Source organism: Chrysemys picta, unplaced genomic scaffold (assembly GCF_011386835.1).
Source record: "Chrysemys picta bellii isolate R12L10 unplaced genomic scaffold, ASM1138683v2 scaf939, whole genome shotgun sequence".
NCBI lineage: Eukaryota > Metazoa > Chordata > Testudines > Emydidae > Chrysemys > Chrysemys picta.
The window spans coordinates 11,664-25,000 of record NW_027053646.1 but is presented as its reverse complement, the minus strand read 5'-3'; the positions used below and the strand labels follow the sequence as shown (position 1 = coordinate 25,000).

Genomic DNA, 13,337 nt, shown 5'->3' with positions numbered 1-13,337 from the left:
TCAGCCCTCCCCACCCCCTCGGGAGTATTGCCCGTGGCCATCTCACTAGGGAGCGTCAGCTCTGTGCCCAGGAGAAAGGCTGCTCCCCTGGTGCCCGTCTGCCCCGCTGTAGTGTTGGGGGCAGGGGCAGGAAGCTCTGGCCAGGGGGGAATGGACAGGGGGCAGCTGGGGATCCTGGGACCTGACTGAGCTGCCTGGCTCAGGCCCCGTTAAAGCCACGTAGCCCAGAAGGGCTCAGACAGGAAGTGGCGCTGGGGAGGCCAGGGAGGTTCTGGGAACAGGCTGCGGTGGCCGGCAGGGGGTGACCCAGCTGCTGCCCCCCGGGCGACTGGCTGCTGCAGAGGCCATGGTGGGGCGCAGCTTGAGCTGTGTTTGCAGGCTCGGAGCAGGGCTGTGTCTGTGCCGGAGCACGGTGGGCTTGTGGCTCAGTCCCCATGCGAGAGGGGTGGGGGGGTACGGGGCACATGGGACACGGCTCACTGCTACTTCCTCCCCCCTCTCCTCTCTTGCAGGCTGGCTGGTGGCCTCCCCCCCTACGCACCCAACTACTCCTCCTGGTTAGACTGCTGGAGCCAGCTGCTCAAGGAGGTACGTCCCGGCCTCGCCCCGGCCCCATAGCGCAGCGACGCCGTGTGTGGGGCAGCCGTGCCTGGCACTCATCTCAGGGTGGGGGTTATAAAAGGGCTGGGAAGCGCTGGCCCTGCTGTGTGGCTAGGAGGGCTGGTGGTGGGGAAGGGCCAGGCAGACTGGGGCCTGGGTGACAGGCAGAGGGAAGCTGCCCGGGGCAGGGCAGGGCAGGGCACCCTGACAGCCGTCTCCTCTCCTCTCCGTGCAGGGGAACATGAACCGAGGCAACAGCCTGTTTTTCCGGAAGGTGCCTGCGGGGAAGCTGTATGTGTGGGAAGATAAGCGGTTCCGCTGAGGCTGGAGCTGGGCGATGGGGCCGGGCAAGAGGCTGGGCCAGATGCACTGAATGATGGGAGAGTGGTGATTTCTATACAGTTTTTTAAATAATGATTCAATCTTGGGAAATGGAGACTGTGTGCAAGTCTGAGGGTCGAAGTCATGAGGCAAGGCAGTGGCTGGCTGGGGGTGGGGGCCCAGCTCCCTGGCCGGTGGGGAGGGCGCTGTGCCCTGGTGGGACTGTGCCCTGGCTGGGGGCAGGGCTGGCTCTACCCCGGGTCTGCCTGCAGATGTGCCCGCCCTTCTCTGCTGTCGGTTCTGGCTGTGAAGGAGACACCCCACACTGGCCGGGTGCCCCCGGCTGGGACCCACAGCGCTGCTCCCTGTCGTGGCTCCCCAGACTCAGTGCTACGCCCCAGCTTTTAAACCACTCCTTGGAGGAACCCTGTGACGTGCCAGACTCTCTTCCTCCAGGGCCGAGCACACGGCTCCAGCCCCCCTGCTTCACCCCACGAGCTCTGCCCGGCACATCCCACTGAGACAGACCCCTGGAGAGACCTGGCTGTGCTTCGGGGACCAGTGTCCCCAGCCAGTGTTTGCAGTGACATCCCAAAGCCTTTTCCACACAGCACACGGTTTATTGGGCCCCTGGAACCCGGCCTGGGAGGTCCCTGGGGAGCAGAGAGAAGTGAAGGTGAAGACACAGGCCAGGGCCCCACCCAGCCAAGCTGCTGAAGAGCCAAACATGGATCCCGTCTCCATCTCTTTCAGTCCTAGCCGGGAGCTCCTGAGTCCCACTGAACGCCAACTCCTCTTCTGTGTGGAGCCTCCGTTGCTCTGGGCTGGTTTTGATCCTGAACGCCCAGTTCCTGCCCCCAGCCATGTGACACTCCCCCTCCTGGCCCTGCTCTGCCCCAGGAGAGGCTTTTTAACTCTTTGGCACCCACTGGGCAGACATGAATAGTACAGTGGGAAACTGAGGCACATCACAACTATTACAGAAAATTTACTCTTTGTCCCACCCCCTGAGAGGAAGGGGATGCGTGTCCCTGGGGCCTGCAAGGAGCCGGAGTGCCCCACCCCCTCTCCACACTGCTACTGACCTACCAGCAAGGGGGAGGAGAACCTGCCATGTCTGCTGTGTGTGTGGGGTCCCCTCCCCCCAACCCAACGGCTCACTGGCTCTGCACCTGGGCCCAGCTACACGGGGAGGAGCAGCCTGTGCACTGGGGCTGGCAGGGGGCAGGTCAGTCCCAAGTCACCTGCCTTAGGCCGAGGACGTCCATTCTGGGGGGAAGGGAGAAGCGCGGATGCTCCTCCCTGTGTTTGGGCCCAGCAGGGCTCTACGGTGGGGTTCTATGGCCGCTCCCCTCCCGCGTGTAGTGCACCATCATCAACACAAGCCCTGGCCTGGCTTTCTAGCTGGCTGCTGGCCCTGGAGCAACCGTGCAAGGCTAGCACCTGCCCCCTATCACCACAGGGGAGGGAAGGGGTGGGCCACAGCTGGGACCTGTGGTCGGAGCCCAAAGGAGTTTGCACCAAAGCTCTGGCAAGATCCTGGAAAGGGGACCCCCCACCACAGCCCCAGCCGAGCAACAAACTGCCTGGGGAAGGGAGTGGGAGAGCGCCCCCTGCTGAGCCCTCACCCTGCTCCCTTTGGGGCCAGCACTGACTGCCGGGGAGAGCGCCCCCTACTGAGACTCTGGCCTGAGTCTCCTCTACCAGGCCCTGGCTTCCCAAGGGCTGACAGCTGAGCTCCCTGGTGGCTGGTCAATGTGTCCCCTTCTCGGGGGTGGAAGGTCTCTGGGCATGGCTGGGCTGTGTCCCTGTCTCATCCCCTCCCTGAGGGCTACGTGCTGGCAGACCATGGCTGTCCCCAAGAGCTGTGCACAGGGCCCTAGGCCATGACTCCTTCTCCTCTCCCCTCCCCCCGTGCTATGTGCTATTGGGCGCATAGCCGTTCCCCAGAGCTGGGTGCAGGGTCCTGGGCCGAGTCCAGGGCACTGGCTGACTGGGACTAGGTGAACCCAGGCCTCACCATCAGCTGGTAGAACACCCCAGGCAGGATGCGGAAGCCGAGGCGTTGCAGGGAGTGCAGCGAAGGCTCGTTGTGGGGCAGCACCCCGGTGTAAACAGGGAAGCCGCGGGCATGCAACTGTGCCGCCAGCATCCCCACCACGGGCCTCATGTGGTGCTGGCCGCGATGCTCCGGGAGGGTGTAACTGTGCGTCAGGGCAGCCAGTTGGTTGGTGAGGCACCAGGAGATGGGGGTCCCCTCAGGGCCCAGCAGGCAGGAGTTGGGGAAGTGGCGGATCAGGAGGCACAGGTACCGCAGGCTCCAGCTATTCCCCCCAAACTTCCAGGTGTCTCTGAGCAGTGTGGCGTGGGCGGGGGTCACGGGGGCCAGCCTGAGCCCCTTGTCAGGCCTGCAAGACAGGGCAGTGGGGGAGAGAGACACAGGACGGGGTGGGGGTGAGCACAGAAGGGATTGACCTGGCAAGGGGAGAGGGTCAGTGCGGGGGGGGGGGTGGGAATAGAACCAGCAGGGGAAGGGGTAAGTCTAGGGGAGGGGAGCGGGGAGCAACCAAACATGGGAGGTGTGAGCATAGAGGGACTTTGACCCAGCTTAGGGTGCGGGGTGCAGTGAGCCCGGGGCTGGGGGTGTCGATCTGGTACAAGGGAGTGAGCCCGGGGAGCAGGATTGAGGGAGGGATAGCTCAGTGGTTTGAGCATTGGCCTGCTAAACCCAGGGTTGTGAGTTCAATCCTTGAAGGGGCCACTTAGGGATCTGGGGCAAAATCAGTACTTAGTCCTGCTAGTGAAGGTAGGGGGCTGGACTCAATGACCTTTCAAGGTCCCTTCCAGTTCTAGGAGATAGGATATCTCCATTAAATGGGATGACATGGCATAGGAGAGGAGCAGGCTCCGGCAGCGCCATCCTCTTCCTGGTTGAGATGCTGAGATGGGCTGGACAGAAAATTAGCCCGTATAATGCTCTCCCCAGTGCCCCCCATGGAGGGGAGGGAGGTTGGAGTGGGACTGACCTGGCACAGGGAGAAGGGGGAGTCCTGGGGGGAGGGGATCAAGAGAGGCCCCAGGACATGGGGGAAGGTGACCCCTGGGGGGTAGGGGATTGAGCAAGGCCCCGGCACATGAGGGGAGGGGATCGAAACACTCCCGTGGCCTCAGCACAGGGGCTGTCTGACAAGGCCCAGTCCAGCCCCAGCAGAGTGATCGCTGTTGATGGGCCTTGGCTAAGCTCAGCTCCCTGAGATGAAAGCACCAGGGCTCAGTGGGCAGCGAACCCCGTGCCTGGAGACCTACCCGCTGACAGGAAAGGAGGGACCAGGGGGCTCTGTGCTTGGAGCCCCCCTCCCCTCAGAGGGGATGGCTCTGGGGTCAAGGACCCCTGTCTGCCCATCCCAGGATACTGAAGGGTTACAGGCTGCCCCTCCCCTCCTCTCCCCATTCTGGGGCCAAAGAGGTTTCTTGGCCAGGCTGGGCTGACCCTGCCCCCTGGCGAAGCTCTAGGGCTGACTCAGCACTGCCCCGGAGCAGGATGGGAAATCCTTGGCAGCATGTGCCCAAGGCCTGGGGCTGTGTGTGGGGCCGTGGTGATGCCCTCACTCTACCAGCACCGTTAGCCTGGGGAACTCATTGCCACCAGATCTAGGGCACAATGGAGGCCTCTGGCCTGGTCGTTCCCTTTCTCCAGCCCCGCTCCCCCCTCCATCTAGCACAGGCTGGTTGAGTACATTGCCCCATTCTTTCACACACACCCCATATCTGGGGAGCACCTACCGGTACTGGGGCATGGCAGGCGGGTCTGGGTGCAGCAGCGTCCGGTGCAGATACGTCTCCATCTCAAGCCCTCTGGCCCATGCGATGTCCCTGATGGTCTTGTATACCCCATCCTGCAGCCCTGCAGGGACAGCCGTGCACTGTCAGCAGGGGCCCCTGAAAGGTGCCCATGGACGTGGGGTGCCCAGCCCGCTGGGGGAGAGGAGCAGGGAGGGGCCAAGGGCCACTGTGAGCCGGCATGACCCAACTGGGGGTTCTCAAGCTTGGTTCATTCAGGATCCCGGGTCTGGATGGAGAAGGGGCCCAGGCAGGATCGTTGGGGCTATTGGCCTGTGGGGGGGTGGAGAGTGGTTCCACCCCCCATGTGTAAGGTGCTGGATAGAGCGGGGCTGGAGGGGCTCACCCTGTATCTGGAAGGCCTGGCCCCAGTCCACGGCGCGGCTGTTCTCTAGCAGGGCCTGGCAGGCGCCCTCGTCCCGGTAGAAGGCCGTGTACAAGTTGGTGAAATAATCGCTGGGGTCCCGCGCCACCTGCAGGGGGGACACTGCCTGGGGTTGAGCGCAGCCTCCGTCCCCTCCCCCCCATGACCCTCAGTGACAGCATAGGGGGAGCAGGGCACAGTGAGCCCCAAGTAAGAGATTGAGGAGGGGGGAAGGGGCCCCGTGAAGAGAGCCAGGGGGCTTAGGGCAGAATGGGACGGGGCGTCTGGGCAGCAGGAAGGGGAGAAAGGCTGTGGGGAGGTGGAGAGACAGAAGAGGGAGGGTAGAGATGACACCAAGCAGGGAAAGGGGCAAGGAAGTCGGGGCGTGGCAGTGATGGCATCAGGTGGGGGAGGGGAGCGATGGCGAAAGGCGGGGGAGGGGAGCGGGGCAGATGGGAGGGGCCCAGCTAAGGCTGCACTTCTCTGCGTGACCGGGTCAGGACCATTTTGAACTCTGGCCATGAATCCACCAGCACCTCCTGGCCAGCCGGGTTCCCGCGGTTCACATGCATCACAGCGCCGTAGACCTGCCAAGACACAGGGGTCAGAGTCCGGGGATGTCCCGGATCCCCAGGATCGGTGCTGGGCCCCAGCTTTTACTCTGCCCCTTGGAGCAGCCCTCAAAGTGCCACCCCCCAGGGGCCCCACTCTTCCTGCAGGGCAGGCCACCGCCTCTGAGATGGAGCCTCTGGGCTGAAGCCCTCCTGCTCCACCCCGCGAGCTCTGCCCGGTGCCTCCCACTGAGCCAGACCCCTGAAGAGACCTGGCCGCTCTTGGGGGGCTCCGACACCCCAGCCTGTGTTTGCAGTGACACCCGGCAGCATTGTCAAGCCAGGCTGGATTATGAGTCATGGAGCGGCCTTAGGTCAGCAGAGAGAACTGGGGGTAAAGCAGTGTCCATTGCGGTCAGCCAGGGCCCAGCCAAGCTGGAGTGAAAGACGCTTTCCAGGCTGTCTCTGTCTCCATCTGACCTCCTTGGCCAGCTCCAGGTGAGAGCCTCCATCTTTGTCCAGCACCCCCCACCTCCCAGTCCTGTGCTCTCGAGCTGGGGTCTCTGCTCAGCCTCCCGACAGAGAGGCGAGGAAATCCAGGATTCAGCAGCGCTTGTCTTGTCTCTCTGGCCCCCTTGAGGATCTGGGTTGAGTTCAACAAGTTACTTAAGGAGCCTTTATTCCACCCTCACAGGGAGGTGACACTCACCCCATGTCTCTTAGCCTGCCCTGAGCGTAAACTTAATCCTCCCCCTTACCCCTGCAACTGGATAGCCATGCAATACATAGGGGAAAACCGAGGCACACGTAGTGTTGTAAAAATATTACAGAAAAATCCTACTTTATTTCATCTCTTCACTGGGCAGGGTCACTTTAACCAGTGACCGTCCTGGTGAAGTTTGAACCCCCAAATGCTATCCATAGAAGCCACAGCACCTTCCCCATCCCTGTCCTACCAGGCACGGTCAGCATGCTGACAGCTGGCTCGAATCAAACTCACCCTTTCCAATACCCAGCTCAGAGCAGTCTCACATCCACGCTTAGGGCAGGTCTGTTCGCTGACACTAGCAGGGTGCAGGGGGGAGTTTTCATGCAGCCTCAGCACCCTTTTGCCACCGCAAAACCTTTGGGTTTGAAACTGGGATGGGACCAGCCACTGCACTCCCGCATCTGCCAGGGAGTGAGAAGGGTCGTGGCCCCCGCTTCCTCCCTGTGTCGGCCATCTTGGCTGCACCCTGGGGTGTCCTGACCCCTAGGCTGGGGTAGGGAGTGACCCCATGAGTAGGGTTACCATTCGTCCGGATTTACCCGGACATGTCCTCCTTTTTGTGCTAAAAATAGCATCCGGGGGGAATTTGTAAAGCACTCACAATGTCTGGGATTTCCCCCTCCCCCGGCACAGCAGAGCGAGCGGCTGGGTGGGCTGCAGGAAAGTCCCGGGCTGGACTCCGGAGCAGCTGGAGAGGAGCTCCGCCCTGCATTCTGAGCAAGTGTCTCAGCACAAAGTGCAGCCCTCCCCTTTTGCAACTGGGAGCGGTTTCTGCCATGCAGTGTAGCAAAACGGGAGCGAGAGCACTTTGTGCTGATACAAGGGCAGCTCTCCCCTGCAACCCGGTCCGGGCCAGGGACCGGGTTTTGTTGTGCTGGGGAGCTTAGCCACGTGTCCGGCTTGCACAGAGCCCAACACCCTGTTCTGAGCAGCAGGGTAAGGGGGGGCAGGAGAAGGGGCAGGGAGGTTCTGGAGGGGGCAGTCAAGAAACGGGGGGGGGCTTTTTGGGGGGAGTGGAGAAAGTTTTGGGCAGTCAGGGTACAGGTAGGGGGTAGGGTCCTGGTGGGCAGTTGGGGGGGGGTCTTAGGAGGGGGCAGTTAGGGGACAAGGAACAGGGAGTCTTAGGTAGGGGGTGGGGTTCTGGAGGGCAGTTAGGAGCAGGGGTCCCAGGAGGGGGCAGTCAGGGGACAAGGAGCGGGGGGGTTGGGGGCTGGGAGTTCTGGGGGGGAGCTGTCAGGGGGCAGGGGTGGGGAGAGGGATCGGAGCAGTCAGGGGACAGGGAGCAGAGGGGTTTAGATGGGTTGGGAGTTCTGGGGGGGGCTGTCAGGGGGCAGGAGTGCGGAGAGGGATCGGAGCAGTCAGGGGACAGGGAGCAGAGGGGTTTAGATGGGTTGGGAGTTCTGGGGGGGGCTGTCAGGGGGTGGGGAGTGGTTGGATGGGGCGTGGGAGTCCCAGGGGTCTGTCTGGGGGTGGGGGTGTGGATAAAGGTTGGGGCAGTCAGGGGACAAGAGGCAGGGAGGCTTAGATAGTCCTGGGGGGCAGTTAGGGGCAGGGGTCCCAGGAGGGGGTAGTCAGGGGACAAGGAACGGGGGGAGGGTTGGGAGGTCAGGGGGGGACAGGAAGTGGGAGGGGCAGGGGCGGGGCTAGGGCGGGGTTCCTCCCGTCCTCTTTTTTGCTCGCTGAAATATGGTAACCCTACCCATGAGCATTGGGGGATCGGTGTGGGTGTGTCCCCCTGCGAGGCTGGTCTTAGCCCAGCCGTGTCTCTGGGGCGCTGGTGTCCCAGGGTCTGGTGATGCAGGGGGCTCCCCGACGCTGGTTGTGTTCCAACCCCAGGGCTGTGTGTATGCCAGGAATCCATTTCCCCTCCTGGGGTTAACCTCTTGCCCTCACCCCAGGCCAGAGTCCCCCTGCTGGCGATTCTGGGTCTTAACCTTGGCCATGCCCTGCCCGTGTCTGCCCATGCTCAGCTGGGGGCTCAGTTCCCACCAGGTTCAGCTCTGACTCTGTTCCCCAGGGAGAGCAGGCTGCCAGCTGGCTCCCTTGGACACAGCCTGAGGGAAGTTCTGCCGGAGCCCGTGTGACTCACATCTCCCGTATGGAGATGGGACGGTTCCCCTGCCCCACTCAAATACAGGGGTCAACTTCCAGACAGACAGGTGTCCTGAGCTCAACAGCCTTTCCTTAGTGTTACGGGCAAGGGGGGGGAGGGGACCCTGCTCCCTGCCGGCCGAGCTATTCACCTTTTCACTGACACCTCCAGTCTGAGTGTCTGGCTCCTGGGGTTCAAACCCTGGATTTTGTCTTAGAATCATAGAATATGAGGGTTGGAAGGGACCTCAGGAGGTCATCTAGTCCAATCCCCTGCTCAAAGCAGGACCAAACCCCAACTTAATCATCCCAGCCAGGGCTTTGTCAAGCCGGGCCTTAAAAACCTTTAAGGAAGGAGATTGCACCACCTCCCTAGGTAACGCATTCCAGTGCTTCACCACCCTCCTAGTGAAATAGTGTTTCCTAATATCCAACCTTGACCTCCCCCACTGCAACTTGAGACCATTGCTCCTTGTTCTGTCATCTGCCACCACTGAGAACAGCCGAGCTCCATCCTCTTTGGAACCCCCCTTCAGGTAGTTGAAGGCTGCTATCAAATCCCCCCTCATTCTTCTCTTCTGGAGACTAAACAATCCCAGTTCCCTCAGCCTCTCCTCATAAGTCATGTGCTCCAGACCCCTAATCATTTTTGTTGCCCTCCGCTGGACTCTTTCCAATTTTTCCACATCCGTCTTGTAGTGTGGGGCCCAAAACTGGACACAGTATTCTAGATGAGGCCTCACCAATGTCGAATAAAGGGGAACGATCACGTTCCTCGATCTGCTGGCAATGCCCCTATTTATACAGCCCAAAATGCCGTTAGCCTTCTTGGCAACAAGAGCACACTGTTGACTCATATCCAGCTTCTCGTCCACTGTGACCCCTAGGTCCTTTTCTGCAGAACTGCTGCCTAGCCACTCGGTCCCTAGTCTGTAGCAGTGCATGGGATTCTTCCGTCCTAAGTGCAGGACTCTGCACTTGTCCTTGTTGAACCTCATCAGGTTTTTTTTGGCCCAATCCTCTAATTTGTCTAGGTCCCTCTGTATCCGATCCCTACCCTCTAGTGTATCTACCACGCCTCCTAGTTTAGTGTCATCTGCAAACTTGCTGAGGGTGCAGTCCACACCATCCTCCAGATCATTAATAAAGATATTAAACAAAACTGGCCCCAGGACCGACCCTTGAAACCAGCTGCCAACTAGACATGGAGCCATTGATCACTACCCGTTGAGCCCGACGATCTAGCCAGCTTTCTATCCACCTTACAGTCCATTCATCCAGCCCATACCTCAGGTCTTAAGGTGATACAGAAAGTCTCAGCAGGAGGTCAAAGCCGATGTCCAGGAGAACCATGACTACCAGCCCCCCGCCCCGAGACCTGTGTCTGCACGGGGATCCGAGCTGTCGGGAGGGCTTCTCCCAGTCGGCAGCTGGCTTCCATTTAGGTCCCACCCTGGGTCTTTTGCACACCCCAAAACCCTTTCATATAAGCCTCAGGTGTCAGGTCAAACATAAGCAGTGGAGCCTTTTTGAAGAGTTCCCAGTCCCCAGTATTAACGCCGTCCATCTGGCTGTACGTCTCTATGGCTTTGGGGGCCCGAGCGTGGGGGTGAGACAGCAGAGCCGGTCCACAGGGTCAACCAGGATCACATCACAACCCTTCTCAAAGGCAGTGAGGTTGGTGTCTACAGCCCCTCCTCCTCCTTAAACAGACAATTTAGTATCCAGCTCGCTGCGCAATCCAGCATCCCTGGGGCCTTTGCCCACTTACCCCTTGATGGGTTCTCTCGCCCCTCCACATCTCCAGATCAAGCTTTTGCTGCATTTGTTCATGTTTTTGCTGCTTCTCACAGCCAGCTGGTTCCCCCTCACGGTCTGCTAGCGCCTTTGCCTTCCACGCTAACTCCTACTATCTATTGGAGGGGAACTAGGTCGTGAGGACACCCTGCTGCTGCTTCTGTCCCTCTCGGACCCTCATCAAACCCCGCCTGGGTCTGGAACCTGCTGCTGAGTCCTGTCACCCTTCTCCAGCCTGCAGTCAGCGGCGCCTTGTTGAACTTCCCAAAGCTTCGCCCTTTCTCCTGTGCAATGTGCTTCTTAGGATGGTGGTTATACACCATTTTCTTGCTGTTTCCTTTGACGGACTGTGCTTTGCTACTGGCGCATTCAGTATCCCACCGCTGGCACTAACTGAAAGCAAACTGCCTGTGTCGCTTAGCACTGCGAGCAAACTTAATCTGCTTCCCCCACTGGGTAGCCAGTGGAAACTGAGGCACACACAGGGTTCATAAAAATATTACAAAAATGCCCATTTTGTCAAGGGTGTAGCTGCGGGGGTGGGGGGAGGAAGGAGGGAGTCAGAGCCATGGCAAGGACTAGGAGGAAATTCAGAGCCAGGGGGGTGGGAGGTGGGGGTGGTCAGAGCCATGATTGGCAGGCACCCAGCTGTCCCACACTGTGATTGGCTGCCATGGAGCTGCCCACATGTTCATTGGCTTACGCAAAGCCTGCCCATACTGAGATTGGCTGGCACAGAGCTCGCTTGTGCTCTGATTGGATGGGCAGGTCCTGGCAGCTAAAGTGGGTGAGCAGCAGGCATTGGTGCTGGGTTTGGACTTTAGGAGAAAGGGAGCAAGGGAGGAGGAGGCCCAGTGGGAGGTCCCCTCTGCTACCTGTAACCTTGGGGAGGGGCCTACCCTCCTGCTGCTACCCCTAACCCAGGGCGGGGGCTTGTGTGGTGAAGTAGAAGCTTTCTGTGGTATCTTTCTGAGTCCTATGTGTGCCTCAGTTTCCCTCTGTGTCCTGTACTGCTTTGCGCAGCGTGTGAAGGGAAGGGACGGGTTGTGACTCACATAAGAGCCCGGCTGGAGACCAGCCTCATTAACCAAGGGGAATAAAGTCTACACAGGCGCAGGGAGGGTCTGGAGAAACCATGGAAACCCCAATGACTGGGGTGGACGTTCACACCGAGCGAGCGAGATTCCCCCTCATGGCTCTGCAGCAGAGAGGCCCCAGCTGAAGAACAGCGGCCACGAGGGGTCAGGATACGGGGCTAAGTGCCGGCTTTTGGGGGGGTCTCAGCAGCTATCACCTTGGCCTAAGAACAAAGGGACAGAGCCAGAGCCAGCCATGGGGCCCATGACGTCTTGGCTGGCTCATTGCCCAGGCTTGGCCAGGCTGGGCTGTGACTTAACCTTTGATTCGCTGTGCTAACCTGTGCTAAAACGCTCCCGTGTTTTGCAAAGGCTGCTGGGGTCTCTGCCAACACACACCGCAGGGCCCGGTCCAAGCCTCCCGCAGGCGTCTCACTCGGCTGCATTCGCTGCAGGGAGCCACGGAGAGAGATGGGGGGGCTGGTGTCAAAGACCCAGTGGTGGAGGTCACGGGCCTGCTCCTGTGGAGCTGGGTGCAGCCTCAGGCCCCAGCCCACTACAGGGGTCGCTCCCAGGGGACTGGGGACAAACTGGAGTACGGCGCATCCCCTGTGGATCTATGAGATCCTGCCCCTCACCTGGAGAAAGGGTCTGCCTTCCAAACTGCTACCCCCTAACCAGGTGGACGGGCCAGGGCTCCATGTACCCCCGACCCATGGGATTATACCCCAGCCCAATATGTGCCCCATCACCCAGGGGACTCTGAGGGACTTTGCCCTGCTCTCTGCCCAGCCCGAGGGTGGGAGGGTTCGGCCCTGCGGGGGCGGGCGAGTCCTGGTCACCGGCAGCGTGTCAGGCAGGCCCTGCCGTAGCATCCCCTCCAGCAGCCGCAGCTTGGAGGAACAGCTCAGGATCAGCATCGCTGGCCGGGATGGGCCTTCACAGCTTCCAGCGGGACACTGCGAGGGACACCTGCGGGGACAGGAGACCCATTAGTTCCCTGTGACTGTCTCCCAACCCCAGAGACAAGCTGCCAGCTCCCAGCCCTGCCAAAATAGCAAAACACAATGTGTAGAGCCCACCATAGCTCACCCGTCTGTGCGCAGCCCCCCGTGTGTTCACCAGAGATCTTACAGTAATCCACTGGTCTGTGCCCAGCACCTGTGCTCACCAGAGACCCTACAATAACTAACCAGTCTGTGTGTGGCCCCCCTGTGTGTTCACCAGAGACCCTACAATAACTCACCAGTCTGTGCTCGGCCCCCGTTCTCATCAGAGACTCTACAATAACTCATCAGTCTGTGCCAGGGCCGGAGTCAGTGGAGCATGTCGTGGGGGTGGCGGGGGGGTTCAGTCGCAAGAGCAAGGGGACAGCCAGGGGCAATAAAGAGGAAGAATCCCATGCACTGCTGCAGACTAGGGACCGAGTGGCTAGGCAGCAGTTCTGCAGAAAAGGACCTAGGGGTTACAGCGGACAAGAAGCTGGATATGAGTGAACAGTGTGCCCTTGTTGCCAAGAAGGCTAACGGCATTTTGGGTTGTATAAGTAGGAGCATTGCCAGCAGATCGAGGGATGTGATCATTGCTCTATATTCAGCATTCGTGAGGCCTCATCTGGAGTTCTGTGTCCAGTTTTGGGCCCCACACTACAAGAAGGATGTGGAAATACTGGAAAGAGTCCAGCAGAGGGCAACAAAAATGATTAGGGGTCTGGAGTACATGACTTATGAGGAGAGGCTGAAGGAACTGGGATTATTTAGTCTGCAAAAGAGAAGAATGAGGGGGGATTTGATAGCTGCTTTCAACTACCTGAAAGGGGGTTCCAAAGACTGTTCTCAGTGGTGGCAGATGACAGAACAAGGAGCAATGGTCTCAAGTTGCAGTGGGGGAGGTCCAGGTTGGATATTAGGAAACACTATTTCACTAGG

At 60.1% G+C, this 13,337-nt stretch overlaps 1 protein-coding gene and 1 long non-coding RNA gene across 3 annotated transcripts; one reads left to right on the top strand and one right to left on the bottom strand.

Annotated features, from left to right (window-relative positions):
* Positions 1-7: 7 nt before the first annotated feature.
* Positions 8-1,036, top strand: LOC135979511 (uncharacterized). Its single transcript, XR_010596803.1, has 2 exons — positions 8-588; positions 836-1,036. It is a non-coding gene; the product is annotated as an uncharacterized LOC135979511 (long non-coding RNA).
* On the bottom strand, positions 878-12,373 carry LOC112061314 (glycine N-acyltransferase-like protein 3). 2 transcript variants are annotated; one of them, XM_065579844.1, is made up of 5 exons: positions 12,252-12,373; positions 5,605-5,712; positions 5,108-5,234; positions 4,705-4,825; positions 878-3,329 (listed from the first exon to the last, which is right to left on the bottom strand). In XM_065579844.1, exons 1-5 carry the CDS (start codon positions 12,327-12,329, stop codon positions 2,921-2,923), a joined length of 843 nt encoding a protein of 280 aa, XP_065435916.1. In that variant the 5' UTR covers positions 12,330-12,373; the 3' UTR covers positions 878-2,920. The 2 variants fall into 2 exon arrangements, with proteins under 2 accessions (XP_065435916.1, XP_065435915.1); XM_065579843.1 differs by having other exon boundaries at positions 12,048-12,329.
* Between the last annotated feature and the right edge of the window lie 964 nt (positions 12,374-13,337).